We start from the raw sequence: 26,305 nt of genomic DNA, 5'->3' as shown, positions 1-26,305 counted from the left end.
ACTTCATCTTTAATTTTGATAACACATAGGTCAAATCCTCACTGAATCAAAAGAATACTTATTAGACTTCATTAGCAAAAGGTGATCATTTTTATGAGTTCTAAATTCTTACCTGTTTAGATGTGAGTTTTATAAGAGAACCCTCATAGCCCTGAAAAAATAAAGAGCAAGTTTAGAATGAAGAAGGAAGCATTACAAGTCCACCTTCCTCAAGTAAAGTGATCAACTATGTTGCCCTTCACAATGCCTCCAAAATTAGCTGGGGACACACATTACAGACATGGACATAACATGCACACAGTGGCGTGAGTAGTTCAGTATAGAGTGCTTGCCCAGCATACACAAAAGCCTTAGATTTAGTCCCCAATATTGCAAAACAGAACAAAACAAAAACAGATAACCATATGAACACTACCAGGAAGGGCTGAGCAGGAGACACGGCACTCTGAGCTCTGCTTTCTTACTGAAACAGCCGCTTTTCATAGTGAATTGGATGAGAACATGAAATACCTCCCTGTTTCTATTCTCTTCACCCGCAGAAGCTGATGGCGTTCCTGTCTTTTTCTAGTTCATTTCTCTTACGCTTATTTCCAGAAATATCAACAGCACTGACAGGTGACGGAAAGGGGAATACACCAATTGACATGCAGAACCTCTACAAATATTAGTGTAGGGACAGATCTGCAGACCAGGCTCAGCTGTGCTGGGCTGAAATTAAGAGAGGGTTGCTAGGGATGTTCTGACTAGGAAGACCTGACCTCAAGGTTCAGGTTTCTGGGCAGGGTGCTGGGACTGGTTCATCCTCACCTCTTCCAAGCAGCACACTGAGTTACCAACTAGCTACTGTGAACGTTTCCAGCCAAGGCTTCAGGGCTGCCTCTGCCTACTGTACAAGGGGCACTTTCTCTTAGAAATCCCGGAGATTTAAAACCTTAAAGGCCCCAGGCGCAAAATTTAGCTGGATCATACCATGCTCAAGTCACTACAGGAATCAAATGGCTTCTCTGCTGTCACCGCTACTGATGCACTATGGGAACGGCTATCTTTCCCCGCTCACATCAACTCCGCTCACATCTTTGGGGTTGTATCTACCTGTTGCCTGAGCCTTTCTCCTTCCCAGCCCTTGTGTTTTCTGTTGCCACGTCCTTACCAAGCTGAATCCTATCTCTCAATTGTCCTTCTCCAAACAGGTTGGTCTTGAACCAGAAAACCCCATCTCTTAACCAGCCCCACCAGGCTTCAGTAGCCTTCCTACTGCCAACAAAACCTCCCTTAACTCACAGGTTTTAAATTCATGCCTTCCAGGCCACATTATAGCCTCCAAAGGCCAACTTTCAGGGTTTCTTGACAGTATAGATACTTCAGTTTGAGCCAACTTTCAGGTAAGGTTAAGCTCACTGTTAAAGTTTAGATCCAGCACCATTTGGTCTCGCTAAAGCGAGCTCACTTTCATAGGAACAACGGGAAACTCCACCACACAGTTCATTTACCACCAGTTTCCCTCAGTTCACACCAAGTTAGCCTACAACATTTGGTTTTGTTGAACATTTATGGCTTTTGGTGTGACCTATTCACGTCCATACGGAACTGTCTAAAGCACTATGCCAGCCAATAAAGCAACACCTGCCAACAGGGCTCAAATCATAAAGCTGCATTTCAATCATAAATACATACTAAGTTATTTATACCTTTTTGGGGAGGGTGTGATGCTGGGAAAAATCAAGCCCAGGGCCTTATACACATTAGGCAAGTGCTTTACTAGAGAGCGGGTCTATCCCCTGACCCACCGCGGAACTCTTACACTCTGCACTTAGGGGAATGCCTCTAACTGAAAGCTACTAAAGCTATCCCTGAAAGGACTAGGGAATGCTGGGGCTGGTGCCTCTCCACAGCAGTGAGAAGAGTCTTCTGAACTCACTACCAGAGACCAAAGGATAATGTTAGACCATCATCCCAAAGAGACTGTATATCAGAACTCTGATCTGAACTTCCTTTTGTTTGTTAACATCTTTAAATAAAACCATTACAGGGCACTTCCTCCAACATTCTCCCCGCTCTAAAGGCCACAACGAAACACTCGAAGTACCTTGAATGGTCTGAAGAGCAGGTAGAGCTCCCGGGGTTTGATGTCCAAGGGCAGACCACTGACAAACAGGGTCCGGACCTAGAAAATAAGGTGACAGATGAGCAAGGGTTACCTCTCACCCTGAACCATCGGATCCATGACGCCTCTAACAACATCCTTTCTATGACATGATGAATTGACCCCTATATAATTTTAGTATTAGTTTAAAGCCATGTCATAAAGACAATAGATTTTCTACACTTCTACTCTAACCACAGCAAAAGACATACTTGGAAAAGAAAACCATAAATTTATGGTTTCTCTTGCTTTTGTCTCTTGTCCCTGCGCCCCTTGATGGTGTTAATTACCACTATTTTAAAAAGCATGAAAGGACTGAGATTCTACCAAGCACCTACACAGGAGCCAGCAGGCACTGCTCTGCTTCTCTCACTGGCTGCTGTTTCTTCTGTGTTCCATGACTCAACCAACACATATACCTTCAAGGTACCCACTAGGTGCCAATGACCCAAGTCATACAGGACATGTGTGTAAACACGCATGGTGGGAGACACTGAGTGCAAACTATGTGTCTGATGCCTACAAAAGCATACAACACCGACAACGTGCTTCTGGCGGAAAATCCGAGAACGCGAGTTAGCAGGTGTTCCAAGGTGTGTGGATTAATATCTAGGTCTTCTATTCGGTTCCACTGGTCCTGTCTTGGGTCTTATGCCAATACTAGGCTGTTTTCAGTACTATAGCTCTGTAGTAGAGTTTGAAGTCAGGGATTGTGATGCCTCCAGAAGTTTTATTATTGTACAGGATTGTTTTAGCTATTCTGGGTTTTTTGCTTTTCCATATGAAGTTGAGTACTGTTCTCTCAAGGTCTTTGAAGAATTTTGCTGGGAGTTTGATGGGCATTGCATTGAAACTGCTAGATCTATTTCTAAAACTTTCCATGGTTATGTACAGAATCAAAAATCAGTATGGTCTTTTTATTGTTCCAACACAGCGCAAAGGCCATCTGAATATTCATACATGTTCTTATTACATGGCAATCTCAGAATTCAGACTGGCTTCTTTAAATTATTTTGAACATCTATGCTATGTCTTAAATGTAGAAATTGTTAAGTTTTCACACCACACACACCTGACACATAGTGAAACCATCACAGTTGAGATAATATATTAACATTTTCCTCATGCCTCCCACACCACCGGCCCTTTTAGAAACAGGGTCTCGCCATACAGACCAGGTAGACCCTGAACTCACTGAGCGTTGAGCAGGATTACAGGTGTATGGACTGCCATTTCTGCCTTCACATCTCCCTTTCAGCCGGCCTCTTCCTCCAGCCCTGCCCCGCCACCCTAGGCATCGCTCTTCTGCTATCGGTGCTGGTTAGGATGGGTTAATATGTGTCCCAAAGTCAAAAACCACAGAATAAAAGTGCCGAGTTTGTCTCCATGCATTCATATTAACATAAAGTTAGTCTCGTCCATACTGTTCAAGTTGACCCAAAGTCCATCCCTTCTTGCTGCACAGTATTCTGTTATGTGGATGTACTAACCCAACCCATAAACCTGTTGCTACAAATAGTAAGATGATTTGACTAAAAACAAAATCTCTCCTTCTACTCTTTGTTCTAAGGTTCAGAGCACTGCAAACGCTCGGAGTGCTTGGAACAATGCGTGCTTTGCTGTTGTTGGATGGAGGAGTCTAAAACAGTTGATTAGGTCAAGTTTGTTGACCAAACTTCTTATGTGGTCCTCATTTCTTCTTTCATCTTTGCCACACAGAGAGCTCCCGAGGAAAAGGTAACACACTAGGGGACTCTACTGTCCACCACGCCGCCTGCCTTCTCATGGGGCAGACTCTCTGACCGGGATGACCTGGACAAGAGAGTTAACCCTAGCTTCAAGTTCTTCAAGTACCCGCCACACCCCTAACTCCGTGCTGTGTGCGGAGTGGACTAAAGATCTGCGCGCGAACAGTGGGGTTTGCGGACCGTCTGTTTTACGGTTACATCACTGGTCCAGTGCCGCAGTGTGCTGCTGGTGTATAGTGGGCATGTTTAAGAAGTTCACCCAGACCATTAATTAACACTTCCACTACTGTCTGAAAGAAAGAGGTTTTATAGACTTGCTAAGCAATTGACCAACAGAACTCACTAAACACCTGGGGATTGTGAACAAAAGACAACAATACACTTGAGGTCTATCTAAAACACAATTGTATATTATACCAGCAATAAAAAAAAAAAACTATGTGTTAAAACAGGGTGTCATGGTGGCTCAGAGGGTAAAGGCATTTGTCACCAAGCCTAACCACCTGTGTTCTGGAAAGAACTGCTTCTACTCAGGTGCCCTCTGACTGCCAAATGCAAGTACTCACACACACATTAAGTGGATAGAAAAGAGTGCACTGTGTGCAAGGAAAAGACAAACTTTGCTCTTGGTACTTAGAGAGGGAAACTGTCCTTTATAGATGCCAGTGCCTAGCTTAAACTACTGGCCAAACAGTATTGCAAATAACATAGTTTCTGTGTGATTATTTCGGGTCTGTGTGGCCAGGAAACAAACAAGCAGCCCCAGTCTACGGGTTAGTAAGTTCAAGAGTACGACGATGGTTTAAAATCTTTTCTAGTCACTCCACATTTGGTTAAAAAAAAAAAAATCAGTCTCGTTAAAAGAGGAGGAGGGAGAGGAGCAAAGAAAGAAAATCCAGAGAATTAACAAGGGAAGAATAACACTGTAAATCTCAGTCATGTTTCTCTGTGGCAACCAGGGAAAGAGTCATAGGATATAAGACACATCTCATCACCACAGGTCAGCGCATTGCAACGTACTGAATGTTCAGTGTCTTTCGTAACTAAGTCTGTGGAAATCAGAAAGATCTCCTCGCCTGCAGGGAGCTTACTGTCATAAACTTGACAGTCACCCACAGCAACAGAAAACTCAGTCATGTGGTGGCCCAGCTCGAACCAAAGAGTGAGATAAAGGACAAATACTCCAAAAAGTCATGTGTGTCCCCACACACACAACGCCATGCTCCAATAACAAACAGCCACATGAACTTACAGAGGGCAACCCTAATTTCCAAGCACTGTCTATGGACACGGATGTGCTGGGCACTGTGCCTTCAAAACACACATGTTCGTCAGACAGGAAGGGGCATTTTTCAGTCAAGGACAAAGAGAAGTTCAAGAGAATGAAGCTGCTGACAGCTATTTCCCAAAGGGATTCCAAAGGATTCCATGGCGGTGACTACTTCATTTTTGCCAACGAGGCTGAAAAGAATAAAGGACAACATAAACCACTGTGCGGGGACAGATGAACATCCGTGGCTTAGCCACCATCTAGCACCACTGCAGAGGCCACAGTTGGGCTTCAGATAAAAACAACCATGTATTCTTCAGTAAGACTGCCGCTTTCCCACTGGGGAAACAGCCTCATCTGAGCGACTAACTTATTTAATAAACCCGGAGCTTGCCTGGACCATTAGACTGATAGCATACTTTGTAACCAGGACCCATGGCGGTCCATCTCTCTTTAGCTAGCCCTCCATAAACTTAACATTCTCTAAGTTTACCTTTTTTCTTTTATTTTTGACAAGGTCTTACTTATACAGCACAGGCAGACCTCAAATTCACAACCCTCCTACCTTAGGCTCCCAAACTGGGACACAGGCATGACCAACACACTGGGATTCCATGGGTCAGATCTGTGTGTGCACATGCTCACGTGACTGAGTGTGTGAACACACGTGGAGGGCAGAGAGTAATTTGTACGAGTTGGTTCTCTCCTTGCATCACGTAGGTCCCAGGAATTGAACTCAGGACATAAGACTTGACGGCATGGCATGTGCCTTCCTTCACCTAGGGCCGACTCACTGGCCTACTTCACATTTTTTAGACCTACAGATAGAAAAGAAACTTCTAACTGTGCTGTATAAACCATCCCTCTGTAGAAACTATCCTTCTGTTAGCAAAAATCCAAAGAAAGTATATTAGGGGGCTGGAGAGATATCTCAGAGGTTAAGAACACTGAGTGCTCTTCCAGAGGTCCTGGGTTCAATTCGCAGCAACCACATGGTGGCTCACAACCATCTGTAATGAGATCTGGTGTCTTCTTCTGGCATAAAGGTACACATGCAGACAGGACAGACAGACAGACAGACAAGGTCGATCTAAGAAAAAAGAGGATCTCTCTGAGATAGTGTTACTAATCACAATACCCAGGAAGCAAAAGGAGAGTGATCTCCAAGTTCAAGGCCAGCCTGGTCTACAGAGAGTTTCAGGACAGACAAGGTTATACAGAGAAACCCTATCTTGAAAAACCAAAAAAGAAAAAACAAACAAACAGGCATCCAAATGACCAAGGTAAGTTTTCTAGTCAACAGTTCTGAAGATGTCGTGGCAAACGAGACAAACTGTCTAATTTCTCAGTAACAATCACACAGAATCAGTAGTTGCACCAGCAATGACAAATCTCTACATATGACAAGCAGGCATACAGATCAGTATCTTTTTAAGACTCCCCTCCACTAACATTAAGGATTAAAAAAAAAAATAAGTCAGAGATTGCTAGGTGTGGTGACACACATCTGTGGCCACAGAAGAATGGCCAGAAGTTCAAAGCCAGCCTGGTCCACATGAAACCCTGCCTCAAACAAGCAAGCAGGGGCAAAGACTGAAAGAGACATGCCCACACAAGGAAGAAGTCGGGACATGCAGGAAAATACCCTCTCTAAAAAACACACAGAATTTTAAGACTGTATTCCCATCAACAAGGACAGACTAATATACAATTGATAATAAACCACTCATATTTCAACTCGTGAAAAATAACTCAAGCCGGACGGTGGTGGTGCACGCCTTTAATCCCAGCACTTGGGAGGCAGGGGCAGGCGGATCTCTGTGAGTTCGAGGCCAGCCTGGTCTACAAAGCGAGTGCCAGGACAGGCTCCAAAGCTACAGAGAACCCCTGTCTCGAAAAACCAAAAAAAAAAAAAAAAAAAAAAAAAATAACTCAAATGTACTTAAGGGATATGAACAAATTAAATTGTAAATAATACAGTTTTTTAAAGATGTACAGACTCTTGGCAGTGGTGGCGCACGCCTTTAATCCCAGCACCCAAGAGGCACAGGTAGGTGGGTCTCTTGAGTTTCTAGGCCAGGCTAGGACAACCTTGAACTCTTGATCCTCCTGTTTCCACCTCCCAAGGGCTGTCATTATAGGCACGCACATGCTGGTTAAGTCAATGTTTCCTAACATCACAACTAAGACAAAAACATACCAACTAGAAAAGGTCACTGGCAACTCTAAGTACAGCCTGGGGTGCAGGGCCATCCTGGTCTCTGTCAATAGGGTCTTGCCTTCCTTAAGACTGGTCCACTCCTTGGCTCACTCTATACAGACCAATGAGAGGCTTGGCTTTAGTGAGACAAGGAGACTCACTCAGGCCTTCCATCTGAGCACTGGGAAGGCAGAGGCAAATGGATCTCTGGGAATGAGGCCCTCAGGTCTACACGTGAGGGCTAGGTCAGTGGGGGGCTACAGAGGCCATTCTGCAGGGGAGGGTTTCCTCTTTCTGTGATAGGCTGAGGTGATCTGTGACAAAGGTTCAATACTCTACTGAAAATGATACAGAATCGGGCAAATCAGGAGGGTCAAACCTGATCGTTCTTTCTAAGAACCATGAAGATGCCCAGAGCATCATGGGTAGGCATACCCAAAAGGCACCAAGTAGGAAAGATGTTACTAGAAAGGAGCCATGGGTGCTGTTCTAGGGTAAAATGGTGGCGTTGGCGGGTGTGCCCAGCCAAAGAGTGGGGCTGGACACAGGGTCGGTGGCCAGAAAGCAGAACTGAATTTTTGTTGTGTATACTTAAAACTGCAGAGAACATGCTGAACTTAAGGGTTTAGACACAGATTCTCTGGTCATTGACCATATCCAGGTGAACAAATCACTTAAGATGCATTGTTGAACCAGAGTTCGTGGCTAGATTAACCCAAGGTGAGCCCCACCCCCATGCTGATTGATTCTCACGGAAAAGAAGTAAAATGTCTCTAAGCCAGAAGAAGCAGAGAGAGAGACATCGGAGAAGAAAGTAAGGACACAAAAACATGGATGGGGATAAACTGTGCAAAACAGATGCAAACAGAAGTTTAAAAATAATACAAGTAACAGAGTTCACAGAAGCCAAGTTAGGATTTTCCATTCTGTGAATGCTGTCTTCACCCTATTTGTCCATCCCGCGTATGGATGAAAAGATGGATAAACGTGTATGCAGAGAGAGACAAAGAGAGACAGGGACAAGTAGGCAGACAGAACAGACAGACAGACCCCCGTAGGGTTCCAGGGCTGAAGGCTTGGCGCAGGCACTCTTACCTATGGAGCCATCTTACTGGGCGTTTCAAACCGAGGCAGTTTCTAAAGCTGTTTTTCCCCAGTGGGAAAGAATTTTCAAAACTCTCTGAACCTAGGGGCATGTGAAAGATTCCTTTAGAGTGGACATGACCTGGCCCGTCAGTGACCTCCGGAATCCAGCGTGCCAGCTCAGCTCTGGCTGGAACATGGATGGAGATATGTGCAGGCAGAACAGCCCTCCCTGTGCCAGAGAGAATGCATTCGAATATGACCAAATAAAGACACAACCGGCAACATCCCACATGGGCAGCTCTGTCGTGCCAGAGCTTCTCAATCACTCTTCCAAATGGCCACATCTAAGCTGTGACAATTTATTTGGATCCAGTGGAAGAATTTCTAAATCATCTAAACATAATAAAGGACGTCATCAGAGAGCTGACACAGCATATACAGGCACAGAACAAAATTATGCCCATTAGAGAATCAGATCTTTTGAGTGTGGCCACTACCATAATATCACCCTAACTGATGTGGGGTCAAAGGTACATGGACCTGGATAAATAAAAATGGGCCTGAATTCTGCGCCTCTCGCTCAGCACTGTCCAGGAAAGAGTGTCTGGACAAACGACCTGTATAACCCTCTGGTGATCTTTTGCTATAACAACCATCTTTTTTATTTTTGTCTAAATAACTTCAATCTGTGCGCTGTGGGATATATCCCTTATTACCACATTTCAATTTTATGAGCAACGCCATGTTACATGAAAATAGTAGTAATGTTTAACGAAGACCAGCTCAAGGCGGTGGTTCTGGCTCGCGACTGTAATTCTGTTATCCCAGGGGCCAAGGCAGAAGTCACAGCAAGTCTGAGGTCAACATGGTCGGCTTAGCAAGGCTCTGTCACTTCAAAAGGGACTGGGGATGTAGGTTAGTGGGATCTAGGATACATTAACAGACCAAATAACAGTAAAAGGCACATCTTTAAAACACACACTGCAATACTGCTTTCCTAACCTCAGTGGAAGCACTGCGGACAAGCACAACAGGCATCAATTCCTTCCGGTTACACAGAACAGAATCCCAAGCAGTTTGTGGGGCTCCGTGGAACCATGTCTCCTTCATCCTGAAAGCCGCTCTGCTTGTTCCAACCCTCTCCTCTGCGCCCACGGTGCGGTTTGCGCCACTGTGGGTTCTCTAAGCTTCACCCCCTGGTCCAGTGAAACGAGAGCACGCACTGCATCTTCCTCACCTACCCTTTCTAATCTGAAGCAGGGGTCCTGCTTTACGGATCAAGGTTTGTGTGTGTATTTATGGAGAATACAGTATTTGGAGAAAAATTTAACTGACCGCTATTTAAATCATTTCATAAATATCGTCAGGATTGGGAAAAGGCACTCTATTAAAAACAAGAAATTCAAACGTATAAAAAATCAATCTAGGGCTGGAGAGATGGCTCAGTGGTTAAGAGCGCTGCCTCCTCTTCTAAAGGTCCTGAGTTCAATTCCCAGCAACCACATGGTGGCTCACAGCCATCTATAATGAGGTCTGGTGCCTTCTTCTCGCCTGCAGGCATACATGCAGGCAGAATACTGTATACATAATAATAAAGAAAACATAAAAAAAAACCCAATCTACCTCCCATCCATTCGTCCGTCCATCCATCCATCCCATCCATCCAGGTGGGATCTTTCTATGCAGCCCTGGCTGTTCTGGAACTCTGTAGACCAGATTGGCCTGCCTCCTAAGCCTGAGTGAGACTAAAAGGAACATGCCGACCACTACACCCAGCTGTGTATAAATTTCAACAACTGGGGGCTGGAGAGATGGCTCAGAAGTTAAGAGCATTGCCTGCTCTACCAAAGGTCCTGAGTTCAATTCCCAGCAACCACATGGTGGCTCACAACCATCTGTAATGGGGTCTGGTGCCCTCTTCTGGCCAGCAGGCATACACACAGACAGAATATTGTATACATAATAAATAAATATTTAAAAAAAAATTTCAACAACCTGAAAATCTCAAACCATATAGTACATAATTTAATCGTGGCTTTGTGTGTGGGAACAACAGATTCAATGGCATGTCAGACAGCAGTGTCCTGTATCTGGTACTCATCTTTCTGCGCAATGTCACGAAACAAGGGTCACTCTCATCCACAATCACAGCACAACACAACTTGAGTCTTTCCAAGAGGCAGCTTACCTCTTGTTGAATTCATGGCATTAGAATTTGAATTTCCAACATTCCAAACTAAGTAATGTGTTAAAGGCTCAGCCCCCAGTACAGTGATCAGAGTTGGGCTTTGGGGAAGGACTGAATGAGGTCTGTGACATTCGTTTCATAACAACTGGGAAGTGCAGAAACAAGGCAATGGGGCCACTGGGGCATGTCCTCTAAGGGTATGTTGCCCTTGACTTCTTCCCGGTGCCAGGGAACATCTAACTTCTTTCAGGGGCTTCCTATCTTAATGTTCCGCTTTACTTTGGGTCCAAAAGAAATACAAAGGCTCGAACACAGCCCAAACCCTTTAAAACCATGAGCCGAGATAAATCCTTCATCCCCTAAACTGTTCTTGTGGATACTTTGCCAATGATGAAAAACTGACTGATACCAATAACACACTTCCTATTTAATTAGGAAATGGAAGACTGGTTTCACTTCTTGAAATAACTACTTAATGATAATTTATCTCTGTGGTTACGGCACATCCGAGAATTAATGTAAATAAAAGGGCTGAGACAAGAGACAGCAAATTACTGCTGGACAAAGAGGCACACTGTAACTCCAGCACTTGGCTGGTGCAAGCGGAGGAGCTACAAGAGATCTCCCAGGAGAGAGGTGGAAGGGGGGAGAGATAGGCTAGTTGGTTATATATAACCCTTCCCTATATGATCCTATCCAAACACAATATCCACATATCCTCATGTAGTCCATATTTCATCATTTCCTATCTTAGATCTTATTTTCGCTGCAAGCAAAATGAGCATTAACATATGGCATGTTTATAACACTTTTCAAAGAAATAAGTATGAAATGATGTATTGACACACATTTTTAGTCTTAGAAAAACGATATTGCAGGGACCCACAAAACCCGAGTCAGTGTGTGAGGACAGATGAGGTCCTGAAGTGTGTGGGCAAGGCCATGTGGAAGACTGACACCTCAGACCCGTGGGAAGCTGGCCCGTCTGGGTAAGCACCGACACAGCACACTGCCAAATCTTGGACACCGGTGCTGAGTTTTCAAAAGCCACACAAAAACATCCACTTACATCCCTACCCTCACTTCATACTGCTTAGTCACGGGGCTTGCTGGAGCGGTGGACATTCAGCCAAGAGTGAATCCCACACAGGGAGAGAATTAGGTCTTTCTTAGGAGAACCGATTTTGCAATTAATTTTTATGAGGTACTTCTGACTTATTTGGGAAACCACTCTATCTGGTCCTAATCTAGTGAAATCATGAACCTTCATATCATTTTCATTTACTCTTTACAGAGTATGATGGATAAAAGGAAAGATTCTTCTGGAAAAAGCTCCCCTAAGTTTCTGAGAAGCTAAAGGTCTGTGTGTGGGGGGAGCTGCTTTATTATTTTATTTATTACTAAATGTACTGTAATAAGAGAATAATTCTTCTGAGACACTTCCTAAATTTCTAAGAAACTAGTTGTGCGGTTTGCTTTGTGGGGTCTTTTGTTGTTGTTGTTTGTTTTGTTCCAGAAAGAATTTGAGAAGCAGATCCACTAACCAACAGCAGCTGAGGAAGCAATTTAAACTCGAGCAGGACTAGTGTCATACAGAATTTTGTCAACCAGAATTAGAATCTGATTGGGTAGACCTAATTAATGGGGCGTAGGCAAGAAACTGCAGGATGCTGGGTTTTGGTGGCACAGGCTTCAACCAATCCCAGCACTTGGGAGGCAGAGGCAGGTGATCTCTGTGACTTCAAGGCCAGCCTGGTGTACAGAGTGAATCCCAGGACAGCTAGAACTGTTACACAGAGAAACCCTGTTTCGAAAAACCAAAAACCAACCCCACCCCACCCCCAACAGAACATGCATGAGTAGTCTCAAATATTAATGTACATGAGCTATTGAGAATAAAGATGCCCAGGGCTGGTGAGATGGCTCAGTGGTTAAGAGCACTGGCTGCTCTTGCAGATGACCTGGGTTCAATTCCCAGCATGCACATGGCGGTTCACAGTCTGTAAGTATAGTTCCAGGGGACCCAGCACCGCTCCACAGGCAAAACAAACATTAATGCACAAACAAACAAGTAAGTAGTTAAAACCAAAGAACTGTAATGCCAGGCCTCAGGAATGTCGCCAGGAATCACTGTTTAATTAAGGGCATTAATGACACCAACACCAGCGATCTATAGAGCATACACTAAGAGAGAGTCAGAAGGACATGTTGGGGACTGGAGAGATGCCTGCGTGGGTAAAGGAACTCCGCACAAGCATGAGGACCTGAGCAACACCCCCAGCTTTCACCTGGGGGAAGGAGAGTCCTGCAAACTGGCTTCTGACCTCCACTCCCGGCAAGCAAGCCTACATGCAAAATAGATCAATGTAAGACATTTAAACCTGGGTGTGGCTGCGTCCACCTGTAAGCCCAAATCTGTTAGGGGAGAGACAGGGATCCCTGGGACTTGCTAGCCACCTGGCCTATCTTCCTATCTGGTGAGAGACTCTACCTCAAGAGAAACAGGAGTGATCGGACAGGACATCCCACATCCTCTCTTGGCCTCTGCATGGACATGCACTGCTAAGTACACATGCAAAGACAGGAATTCACTTTTTTTTTAATTGACAAAAATAAATAAAGTTTAGTATTTCTTCCTTAGAAATTTCTAGGAACTGGTACCTGTCAGAGCTCACAATCTACTCTAAGGACTGGAGACGGGCGTTTCGGGAAAGAAAATTCAGGGAAAAGACGCTTAAGTTTTGACTAGTACACAGTAATGGCTGAATATGAAAAGGCTATTTTTAGACAGGCATTACATACACAAATGTTTCATAAAGTACAAAATACCAATGGCCAACTTCCCACACTATCTCTGATGTATAAGATGGTTTTTATGGTAGAGATGGCTGCCCTGTATACGCCCTTCAGTAACAACACAAGTAACTAGGGTTAGAATTAGAGGCATAAGGATCATTAATAGTCTTCCCACCTAGGCATCCTCATAGAAGTCAAAAATGACAGCGGAAGAAACAAACGAGAGGGAGTCTGTCTCTGCATGTTGTTTGTAAAGACAGGATCTCATTATGTAGCTCTGGCTGGCCTGGAATTCACTGTGTAGACCAAGCTGGCCTGAAAGCCAGAGATCATCCACCTGCCCTGGCCACCGTGTGCTGGGGATCAAGGGTGTGGCCACCACACCAGTTCTCACAGGGAGACTTAAACAGAGCTGCAATGATCAAGTCTATCTTGTCTAGATATATGCCAGGGAAGACTACCCAACTACCCAAGGTTCTCTCCTGTTCCTCTCCCATTACAGCTAGCATATTTTGTTCATTACAAGTCGGATGTCTCCTCTGTAAGTGATAACACCTGGTACAACCATCTCTGTGCAAACATGAGGGGTTCATTGCTCCTCGTTGTCCAGTCTGGATTTTATGGACACTGGTTCCTGGCCGCTTCTGATGACTCTAAGGGACACTCATATTATCTTCATGCTAGCTAAGCACTAATGGTGTCAGACGCATGGATCACGGCCTAACTTGGTACAATCCCATGCATGCTGGGCTCTCCCAGGGAGAAAGGTAGCCTTGCCGAGGCCATCTCATGGGAAGAAGATGGAGGAAAAGCACTTCACGGGGAACTGCGTGTATGCTCCACTGCCAATGACTGAAAGCGGTCATCTGACTCGGCATACTGGCTAGAATATTGGGGTGGGCACACAAACAGAAAAGAAACACAGAACGCTGTAAGTAGTTGGAACCAGACTAAGGTCAGTTCTTAGAAAAATGCTCTCACTGACTCCTCTGGTTCTTAAAAGACGCCACAGGCTTGAACAATTATTAGTTTGATTTTAAAACACAGACGGGCTAAATGCCTCCCTGTATAAAACCTGCTTCCCAGGCCTGAGCAAATGTCCCTAGCCTCTCACTTGTCCCCATTCTTCACAGAGTATCCATCACTGGCAGACAGTTTCCTGCTGGGAAACATCAGAAGATGGCAGTTTTCCCTGAGAAAAGACTCTGGACCCACTCACACTTCCAGAGTCAGAAATAATGGGAGGTATTCCCAAGAGGAAACTGAGGGAGGGAAGGGGAAAGATACTAATCTATGTATCAAGATCTCAACTCAATTCCTGGGCAAAACACCCTGGCTTTGCTTGACAGACAACCTTCACATGACCTATATCAAAAAAAACACCCACGCACACTGAAAGACAGCTCAGGCCTACCTAATCGGCAACAGTCCTGGCGTACAGACCCTGTCAGCAGCTGAAGAATTCCTGATACGATCATTCTATACATGAGGCTCGCTGTAAAAAGGAGCAAGCAATGGCAGAACATAACCCAGAGATTTGAGCTTAGGGGAGAATGAAAACACAATCTTTCCAGCTAAGGGCACAGAAACGGCAGGTGGGCCCAAAGACATAGGTCTGCACTGTGAAAACCAGCTTATGGGAGGAGGACAAGGAAGGATGAAAACAACCAACCAAATGGAACAGGGTGCGTCAACACCAGGTAGGCGGTGCTCATGTAACCCCAGCACTGGGGAAGCTGATGCAAGGGGGGCGGGGGGGGGGGGAGATAATCAGGAATATGGGACCAACCTGGGCTAGGCAGCCAAGGCTAGAGTGAGACCCGGTCTTTAAAACCAAACAGGTTAGAGAGACGGCTCAGTCCTCAAGAGCACCTGTTGCTCTCTTCTAGAGGAGCAAGATTTGGTTCCTGGTACCCATGTAGTTTCCAGTTCCAGGGCATGTGATGCCCTACTTTGGCCACCATAAGCACCAGGTACACACATTTTGCATACACATGCATGCAGGCAAAACATTCATACACATATAACTTTAGGAAAAGAAAGAAAGACAGCAAGTAGGGACAGGGTGGGGGCAGTGTTCTGCTCTGCTGTGGTATCTAGGGTCTGCTCGAAATCCTCGTTTGTTTTGGCATGAGAATAATTACTCTGCCTCTGGGATTGTATGTGTTTTGTCTGCACCACGCGCATGTGAAAACCTGAAGGCATCAGATACCCTCGGATTGGAGTCACAGACAACTGGAAGGTGCCACATGGGTGCTGGGAATCAAACCAGAGACTTCTGGAAGAGTCAGTGCTCTTAACCACTGAGCCAACTCTCCAGTCCCCTCCCATCCATGTATTTTAAGTATTAAGATATGCTTTAAGCAAATGGGAAACAAAATAAAAATTATAAAGTATCTGCTATGCTGTCTTTCAATCGTGCAGCTCTGGAAAGGCATGAGTCTCTCTATCACACACCTCCGGCCAGAGGCCACCACCAAAGAACACCCAGGCACAACACAGAAGTGCAAATGTGTGCTCACACCCCCAGGGCCCCTCCACCGAGGTCACTTTCCCCAAAGTCAAGTTCTAGGTAGGGGAGTAGAAGCAAACACATCAGGTTAAAACAAGCTGAAACTAAGTCTACCCGACAGAAAACAGCAAACCCAGAGTCCACCCAAGCCCACTTCATGTTGGTTTAACTAGCCAGCACGCAAAAGATTACATATTTTGCCTTTAGAAGATGACGTTCCTTTTTTGAGACAAGAGATCCCGGGCTAGCCTTGAACTCCCCATGTAGCTGAAAAGAATGACCTTCTGACCCCCTACTTCAACCTGAGACTCTAGGCATGAGCCAACATGCCTGGTTTTAAGTAGCAGGGATCTAAAGGAAGGTTTAACTCATGCTAGGGAGTCACTCTACCAACTGCGATACATCCCTTAAATGGCATTTTACTTTCAAAGAGTAAAATGCCAGCCTTCAATCCCAGCACTCAAGAGGCAGAGACAGGCAGAGCTCTCGGAGTCTGGTCTACAAAGTGAGTCCAGGCCAGTCAAAGCTAAACAGTGAGACCCTGTCATCTTGCTCCTGGGTTTTAAAGTAGCTAAGTATAGCAATGTAAATTTACATAGTTTTGTGAAGTAAAATTTTAAAATCCATTTTCCCACCCCTGCTTTGGAGAGGAAAGGTTCTTGGGAGAAGGAAACCATGTGTTACTTTATTTTGATGTGGCAACCTGTCTCCCATCCGCGTCCTCGGTAATAGCTCTCCTTGTTTAAAAGAGAGATAAACTGTCCCTTTAGAAAGGGTTGGAGCCTTGTCTCTAAACAGGACATCCTAGTTGGCTGAAAGTGTCACTAAAAGTAAATTGTAATTTTTCATCTTTTTCTGCTGAAACCAAATCCTACTCATAAAACTGGAGAATCTGGTCCCGAGGGATTCTTTCTCTAACAATGGAAAAGTACTCGGAGAACGGATGCCTTAAGAGAAGGGGAGCAGAAAGCTCCAGACCTGCCTCAAGTGTCAACTGAGCAATGAATCGCTGAGTGTCAGTGTCCCCCAGCAGGAGAGGTGGGGACAGCCTGTCTGGGTCTCCAGGTGAGGCAGGTTGTGGGAAGAAGACAGAGGGAAGTCACAACGGTGAGGAGAGGGGACATCACTGAAACCGCCTTCGGGATAGCAAGATACAGGGCTGAGGTAGAAAAGGAAGATCATGTATGACAATCTCAAAGAATAAAAAGTTTACATATAAGGAAGACATATTAGAGTTCATTTAAAGACTATAAAGTTGCTGGGAGGTGGTGGCACACGCCTTTGATCCCATCGCTAGGGAGGCGGATCTCTTGAGTTCCAGGCCAGCCTGGTCTACAGAGTGAGTTCCACAACAGCCAGGGTTACAGAGAAACCCTGTCTCAAAAAAATAAACAAAAAAGAAGATCTATATAGTTTATTTTCTGTTTTCCACTCTCTGCTCTTCTTTCATCTCAGTTAAACACGTCACAATGGGGAACGGTGTCAGCAAATAAAAATCCCAGTCAAACTAAAAGTCGTGCCCCTGACTGCTGCACACACCGGCTGGCACTACCTGTTATCTCTCAGCATTCTGGCTACAGCGTATAATGAACCAATCCTTACATTTCTAAGCCTGAGTTCCAGGCAGGCAAGCGAGCCAGAACGACCATCTGAGAAACTGAAGCTTTCCTATGGCTAGAACTAAAGCTGGTTCTGATGAACGTAATAGAAATCGAATAAACATTCGACCAAGCACTTTGCTGCACACACTCTTTATTTCATCCTAGCTCTGAGTAGGTAAGCAAATGTGTGGTTCTGCTCTTGTTTTACAGGTAAGAAACCACCAGAAAGAAAAAGCCAGGCGAGGCACCTTGGACAAGACATCCTCACTCCTTCACTGGTACCCTCCACCCCCACACTCTGGACCCTTCTCTATGTCCTTCTGAAGTGTCACACACCACCTTCTTTTTCTCTGTGTCTATTTCCACCTACGGAGTCTATCACTGCATAGGACAGTCACCTCCTGGACTTTACAGGCAGTAACCTAACCAAGAGGGGAGAGACCGGACTAGGAGCTGGTTTTAACAGTGGTCCTGTTACGAATGTCGGCACACACTGTTAATCCCAGCATTTGTAAGGCAAGTGGGTCTCTGTGGGTGAGCCAGCCTGGTCTACACAGTGTGCTCCAGGACAGCCACAGAGACCCCATTCAAAACAAGAAGCATTGAAATGGGAAATGCTGGCCCTCCAGCCAATAGTAGGAGGCCACAGGAGTCAATCACCTTGAGGTCAAGCTGTGGAGTTCATTTTTGGCATATCCAAAAATGAACACATGGAAACTTCATGCAAGCTACATGTTACAGGAAAAAGTACCAGGCACAGGAGTTACTTTTCTAATATTTGCCCAACATCCACTAAGTTAAATTCTAGCACTTTAACTAACGGGAAGTAACTATGCGAATGTTGTCTAGAAGTAAACACGGCTTAATTTCTGATCACTCTGAGAAGCATGCATCCTCACAGGAAAGGTGGGGAACCAATAACAGTGAATGGCCCTCCTATACACTGCTAAGACAAGAAAGCAAATGCACCAAGAGTCTTTAGAACGCTCCTGTTTATATGAGAAGCGTTTATAATCCATCATCCAAAAAGAAAAAAAAGGAAAAAGAAAAAAAGAAAATGAAGTATGTGACAGTTACATTAGCAGTACTGTTTGGAAATCCCCCATAAGTACCATGCAGCATTTTCTAAAAAAGAAAAGAGAAGGAAAAAAAAAGTAACTTGAGGGCAGGAGATGAAACTCGGTTAGTGCAGAGCTAGCCAAGCATGCAGAAAGCCTGGGTTCCATTCCCACCACTGTATATACACCGGGCAAGGTGGCCTAGGCCTGCAATCCCAGCACCAGTCTGAGGCAAACCTGGAGACCCTGAGTCCAGCAGTCACCGTTGGGCCTGGAGGACAGCAAAAGCCATTCCCTATACCAACACGATTAAGTAGGTGGCACATGGAGAAAGGTTTTCTGCCTGTGTTTTCCTCTTGTTATAGTTCCTTGGCGCAGAGCTGGAGCTCAAACCCAGGTTGTTCTTGTGCGTGCCGGGCACGAATTCTCGACCACCGAGCTGCATCCCCAGACCATCTGATCTTAAAAGCAAGCATATGTTCTTACAAAGTCTTTCCTGAGTTAAGATTAGGAGACTTTTCCTCCACAACAGCCAAAGATGTTTTCTAGGGAGGCTTATAGTTCCAATGGCTACATAATAGTCATCCTCCCCCTACTTTGATGAGTAACCACAACTCAAACATCTCACACACTTCGGTCTCAACTGCCCGTTTCCTCCAATGTTTATCCTTCTAATTTCACAAACAAAGGAATTTCAGCTGGGCACATAATTCTAAGCTTCCACGCTAATGAAGACTGAGAAGGTACTGCTGTTCTGGCCTACGTGGGGGCACAAGAGATTATCTGTAACATTTAGGCTAGGCTTTGAAAGCGAGTATTGCTCCTCTCCTCTTTCCTGCTGTGTACACCAGGACCATGGCAACCGAGGAGCATAAGATGGAAACAAGCTGTTGAAGATAGCAGAGCATCGAAACAGGAGATCATCAGCCATGCTTGGGAGCTCACACCTGCAACCCCAGCACTTGGGAGGTGGAGGCAGAGGACACAAACACCGACTGCTTATACAGCAAGTGTGAGGTGAGCCTGCACTACATGACAAAGTACTAAAAACAAAAACCAAGAGCCCTGTGCAAGAGCCCCAGCAAGCATGAGGACCTAAGTCTGGATCCCCCAAGCACCCATACACAAGCCTAGCGGGGTGGCAGCACCTGCAACCAACACTGGGGAGTGATTTAGAAACCACATTATTTTATTTTCTGCTGTTGTGCCCAAGTTCATACACACGCGTGTATGCCCGCCAAGTTCGAACACTGTAATTGTCACCTCAACACACCTCACTGTGTGTGATACATGAAAATATATCAACTTGTATTCAACCTTAAAAGAGAGGGCTGGCAAGATGGCTCAGTGGGTTAAGGTGCTCGCTGCCAAGCTCCACCACCTGGGTGTAGCCCCCATGACCCACACGATAGAGAGAGAACTAACCTCTGACCTCCACATACAAGTCCTTCCAATTTGCGATCCTGCTTCCATTTCTATGGAGGAGCTGTGTAGCTCTTGCTGGATTACAGGGTCATCATGTCTGGTTTCTCTGCGGAACCGTCATAATTTTCTCATCCCAGCCTGCCCCATTTTGCATTTCCATTAGCAGTACAGTACGCAAGAGTTGCTGGGATTTTATTCCAACACTTCTTAATAAATAAATATTAGCCATATTGCTGGTGTTTGGCCATCACCATGAGCAACTAGGGGTACACAAATGTGAGGTGTGAGCAGCCAACAGAGAGTCTACATTTTCCCAGTCACTCCCTACAGAGCTGTAGGCGCCATTCTCTGGCTCTATTTACAGTGGTGCCAAGCGCCAAGCCCACTCTTCATTCTCAGCAGGTCACCCTGAGGATTTTCAGCCTAGGTTTAAAAAACAAAACAAACCAATGGTGTGCTATAGCCACGAAAAGGGTAGAAGAATCCCAAACTTGGCAGAACTGTTAGAATGAAAAGCTACGTTCAGGAAAACAGACTGGAGAAGGCATTCCTCATGTCACCAGAGTTTACACAGAACAGGTGGAGAAGCGGCGAGCTGTTCCTTGCCCATTAATGGAAATGCTCCAGAGACCACAGTCAAGAAGACAGATAAGGTGTTGTCTTCACAGCCCCCTTGCTCCCTTTCTTTGTTACATTTTCTTCCTCTTGACTCTGAGAGATAAAAACCTCCAGAAAATTAAGATGGAAAAAAAAATTGTTTTGAACGATTTGTGTCATCAGCATTTCTTGTTCATGACGTCAGTCTCTTGATAACTAGAAGTAATTTTATAATCTGGTTCCTCTTGACAACATACTTTTGGAAAATCGGGGAGAACTGGACAGAAAAGGGAAACTTAACCACCTCAATACATACAATGGCTAACAATGTTAAACGACGTGTTCTGGGGCTTCGTGCACCACGTTCTCTCTGGTCATGCAGGAGACAGGAAGCTACAAGAAGCATCTAGCCTCCTTGCTACGGAGACATGAAGAGAGCGAGAATAATACTCTCTGCCCTTGAGCCTAGCTTTGTAGCACATTCATTTCCTCCCGTAACTCTCCCTCTCCCGTGTCTGCATCGCCTCATCCTGCTTCGGTAAACCTTCAAGTCCTGCAGCCTTTCCCCTTATCTCCCCACCCCCAGCCGGGCTGGAAGGCTTTCCTGTTTGGTCACTGCGGTCTGCTCCCAAGCTGTAGCTTCTTCTCTTTGTCTGGCCCTTGGCTGCGGGGTGGGAGTGGGGGTGTCTGGCCTGTACGACCGGAAGCGGAAGCCTGGGGCAGCCGTTACACTTCCGGCCACAGCCTCAAGGGCTGCCATTGCTGCAAGTCTGGCCAGCACCTCTGGCAGACCACGTGAAGCCCTCCCTGTACCAGGTCTAGCTTCCTTCCGCGGTTAGGTAGAAGGGCCACAGTTCCTGTGGCTGTGCTACAGTAGAAGGGCAAGCAGAGCCTTCATGGTCAAGTCTCCATCACTCCACTGACCAGTGCTAATATTTCTGAAGGGTCCTTAAAATTGCTTGGGCAAGTTTCTCTGACCAAGTTACTTACAAACCTGACTGAGTTGATGGCATTTGGGCCTGCTTCTGTTTTTCTTACCCCTTGGAATAGTAAACACCATCAACTTCCTGGTTCCACTTAGTGTATTTCCCTTGACTACACAGGAAGGATATAAGAGAAAAATGTAGGTATACTTTGCATCTGATAAGGGTTATAGGAGGGACCATCCTAAAATTTGGAAAGAAAACAAGATAAGCAGTTGGCTCCTACCTTTCCTGGCTGTATTATTTTTAGAAACATGTTCGTTTTCTGTTCTTTTTACCAAAAGCCAAGAGAGAATGTCAGGAAGAAAAGGGAAAGACAGGAATGAATAACAATAAATAGCTAAAATTATACTCTAAGACAAAACTGCATAACACATAAATCAATTCCTATGTTTAAAAACAGTTCTTTAAAAAAAATGACTGAAACAGAGTCATCTGAAATAAGCTTGTTTTTCCAAATGTCAGCCTGATAAAATCTATTTTAATGTTTTGACCTATAATCTGGACAACTCCAGGTCAAACTGCCACACATATCTTGACGAGGGAGTACAGACATTTAAAGGCTCATTACTTATTCAGTTACATTCACGAAGCGCCCATGGACAAGAACCTCTGTTGGTACAAAAGCCCATTCTATGAGTTCAGCATGGTGACTTACAAAAAGAAAGCGTAAGCAAGTTGGAGCTGTGTGGAAGACTGTCATGGCATCAACGAGCTGCGGCCCACCGCAAACCCCCGGCCTCAGACAAGCACTGTGCAGATCTGAACGACCACGGTAGTGCCAACTCGCCCTAGGCAAGAGAGAGACTGTGCTCAGAGCAAACACATTCCATCTAAGGCTGTCAGAGAACCCAATGAAGAAAGAGGAATGAGGACAATAAAGGAACTGAAAAGTATGACACAAAAATTGTTGGGGAACCAGTGAGGTGACAAGAAGTACTTGTCACCAAGTCTAACCGACAACCTGAGTTTGATTCCTGAACCCATGTGATGGAAGAAGAAACACAATCCTACAAGAGACACACACACACACACACACACACACACACACACACACACACACACAGTATAGCCTAGAGGGAAATGACAGTAGCTTTGCAGCTCCCAAGACTGGATGGATAATGGATAGGTATCTCCTCTGGAAGTCCAGAGATGCAAGTGCTTCAAGATGCTTTTTATTTTCTGCCATTTAGCCTAGCAGAGATTATAAATCCCTTGAAGCCAGCGATATCTTCCCCCTCCTAAACCGAGAGAATATTTAGTTTAACTTGGTATTTCCATGGATTTCTGCAAACTGGCCAACAAAAGAAAAAGGAAACACAAGAACAAAAGGCCTAAGAAGGCCGGGTGATGGTGACGCACACCTTTAATCCCAGCACTCGGGAGGCAGAGGCAGGCGGATCTCTGTGAGTTCGAGACCAGCCTGGTCTACAGAGCTAGTTCCAGGACAGGATCCAAAGCCACAGAGAAACCCTGTCTCGAAAAACCAAAAAAAAAAAAAAAAAGGCCTAAGAAAACTAAACAGCATATACTCACATCATGATGAGCTAATTAGAATTTTCAGGAATACAGCACAATTGCTCGTCGGTGGTGGCGCACGCCTTTAATCCCAGCACTTGGGAGGCGAAGGTAGTCAGATCTCTGATCTTTGAGTTTGAGACCAACCTGGTCTACAGAGCAAGTTCCAGGACAGTCAAGGCTACACTGAGAAACCCCCAAAACAAAGAAACAAGAGAAATATAGTAGAATTTCTTTTGCTGCTGGTAGGAACAAGGAATGACAAACTCCCTCTTACCCTCCTTCACATACAGTCTTTGGTGTGTGTGCCTAGGCATTGTGAAAAAGACAAAGATCCCACACCTACTAATGGGCTTAACATAACAGAATTTTGAGTATGCTGTTTTCTCAGAGACCTTTTTACAAGCTAGGAAGGTAAACTGACTCCGGGCTCTAAAGAGTGTTGCCACTGTTCCCCCTACAGACGTCGTCATTTTAAACACAGTCAAATGTGAGTTTAATTGCTTAAAAGCCATGGCCCTTGTTTGGTCCTGCAATTAATGACTTATTCAATCATTTTATTCTAGAGATAACTTAGTTATCACTTAGGACACATATATACAATAAAGATAGAACCTGGAATTCAAGCCATGTACTTAGTATGTCAGAAGTTCATCAGTCCCTACCATATACAACTAATTAGATCCTGTGCATAATGTGTGTATAATACCTATATACAAAGATATAAATATACGATCATCCCGATGATCCTGACATTATAACTGTCCCCATTTAACACCTAAAGATAAATGAGGTTTCGTGTGCCCAAAGCCAATCCTTCAAAGTATGGGTTTAAACCTAGGCTGTGCAGCTCCAAACCCTTTGTTCTCCTTACTAGGCTGGGCCACTTTAAGCAGCATCTCACAGTTCTTCAAAACTGCTCCGGTCTCAAGGACCACATTTCCCACGTGTTTGAAAAGGCATAGGAGGGAAAACATGCTTCACTGCTAAGAGCCAAGGGCTTCAGGCCCTTGACCTACTGGTTCAAACAATCCTAGAACAAAGAGCTATTCTTAGACATGTACCAGCAAATCTCAGTAAGTCTTTTGGAATTAGTTTTTCATAAATTATTACCCTTAAAAGTCACAGGACAATGTTCAGGTGGATAACTTATAAATTACCCCAAATGTTGTATAAAAACTCTAGAATGAGAAAATGCATACACAAAAAAAGGAATATTTTTAAAATCAAAATAGAAAAATCTCTGTTTTGCTTCCTTTGGGGTTATTTATTTGTTCCAGAATTAAGTGGCTATTGGAAGATAAATTTTTCAACATTCTGTTAAGTCATCTTAAATTAGGCCCCAGAAAGAAATGGAATCTCTTTTAGTAATGACTTGTTTTCTTTGAAAGTTCATGCTTGGGTCAGCCAAGTTTTAACGGTAAAATTATATTGCTTGTGTTGTTCGTCAAGTGGGGAGGGGGAGCCGTTGGCTATTTGACTCAACTGCAGGACGGCTTATCTGACTGTTATACTTGAAAGGGGTCTATTCTTAGGCAAAAGACATCATCATTTGAGAAAAGGCTTGCCGGGCTTTTTTTTACTGGACAGTCCGTGTAGAAGACTCAAGAGCACATCAGTTCTCCAAGAAAGGGATGTTTCCAGAGTCAATCAAATATCCAAATTAAAAGATTTTCCTTTGGTATCTTATGCTACAAACGAGGCAACCAACTGTGTAGTGGTGTGTGTGTGTGTGTGTGTGTGTGTGTGCGTGCGTGCGTGCGTTTGCCTCTGAGCCGGTCTTGCTGTCCTGTAACTCTCTAGGATTTCAGGGGTATTCCACTACCCCCTCTAATGCTGCCACCTCCTGAGACCATCACTGTAAGGAGAAGGCATCACTCCACTCCAGGAAGCACAGACATTAAGTAGTATCCCATGGCTCTATCCCTAAGGCACCCTATTTCTTTAGTCACTAGAGCACAGGGTCAGCGTTCTGCTTAAGAGAAAAACACAACCAAAAGACAGGACCAGCTTTTCTGAAGTTTGCCATCTAACAGAAAAGTTACGAGCATCTCATCGCAAAATGAGGGGAAAAGTTACATTTTTGGCTGGACTTAGTTTATTGAAACTACAGAATTACTTCAACTAAATCCAACCATTGGAAGCGAGCCTTGACATCTGAGTTGCCCCCCCACTTCCCAGGTGAAAACCTTCTGCCAAGCAGTAAAACCAAGGACCACCTGCTTTTTTCTCCACCTGAACGCACTGTGCAGCCATACCCTACTCTGGAGCCACAAGTAAAATAAAGCTGAGTTCCCAGCAAGTTCCCAGCCAGCCCTTCGCTCCACGGCTCTCACTCATAGTCAGGGACTGAGTGAAGCTGAGAAGTAAACCCCAAAAGCACTGTCATCTACGCTTAAACAAACACACACACACACACACACACACACACACACACACACACCAACCGATGACTTCTCCTACAACAGAATGCATATTGTCTAACCAAGGAAGAAAACAGCCTTGTCTTTAAATTTCGGCGGTTTGCGTAGTGTTGTAGCTCATGAGATACAGTGTTTGGGAAATGAGTGAATTATAAGATATTTAAAAATGAAGCGCATAGCTCTTCCATCAAGTCAACAACCATGTTGGCCTGCAGGACAACCTACTAAATAAACAAGGTGCTGTTAAGCCTGCCCCTCGCACAGAGGGTTAAACAAAAGACCACTCTGTCTCTCCACGTAATAACTGAGATCGGCCACTAAGGGCGCTGTTGCGCACACAGCACTCTGGGAGTCCCGTTACTGCATTTTTGTTCTTTGACACACTTCATGCAGTGCCTTAGGAAAGGGGTCAAAGTTACTGCGTAACTCAGCAAGGGCTGGCTGCTTTAAATCTGAATCTAAATTCCCAAATACACTTCCCTGGCATGCACCATTGAGGCCCTGCATTCAGCGCAACTGTGCCTTTCCTACATTACAGAAAAGCATTGAAACATGTGACTACATGTGTGTCCGCAAGCAGGACAATCTACAGGACGATTCTCTCCTGTGCTGCTAACTTACGGCATTTCAGATTTTTTGATTTGCCAACCCATGTGTACAACTAAAATCCAAAGTATGTTTAATTTTTTTTTCTCCAGCACAGAGGGTCATATGAGGCCGTAGTATGTGCTGAGGTGCCCTGATAAAGCTACAACCC

The 26,305-nt window shown here is 44.8% G+C and overlaps 1 protein-coding gene across 5 annotated transcripts in view; it reads right to left on the bottom strand.

Annotated features, from left to right (window-relative positions):
- Positions 1-26,305, bottom strand: part of Rbpms (RNA binding protein, mRNA processing factor) — a 146,832-nt gene that overhangs the window by 77,913 nt on the left and 42,614 nt on the right. For all 5 annotated transcript variants that reach the window (XR_005976311.1, XR_005976312.1, XM_041673925.1 and 2 more), the window contains exons 2-3: positions 2,087-2,164; positions 113-151 (exon numbers count right to left, since the gene is read on the bottom strand). Coding sequence is in view for 3 of the 5 variants with exons in the window: in XM_041673925.1 (XP_041529859.1) it covers positions 113-151; positions 2,087-2,164 (117 nt within the window). In the remaining 2 variants the exon portion in view is untranslated. The remainder of the gene's footprint in view (positions 1-112; positions 152-2,086; positions 2,165-26,305) is intronic.

This window comes from Microtus oregoni, unplaced genomic scaffold (assembly GCF_018167655.1).
Source record: "Microtus oregoni isolate MIOR12 unplaced genomic scaffold, Mior012 000024F_ref0000369, whole genome shotgun sequence".
Lineage (NCBI taxonomy): Eukaryota > Metazoa > Chordata > Mammalia > Rodentia > Cricetidae > Microtus > Microtus oregoni.
This window is presented reverse-complemented; position numbering and strand designations above follow the sequence as displayed.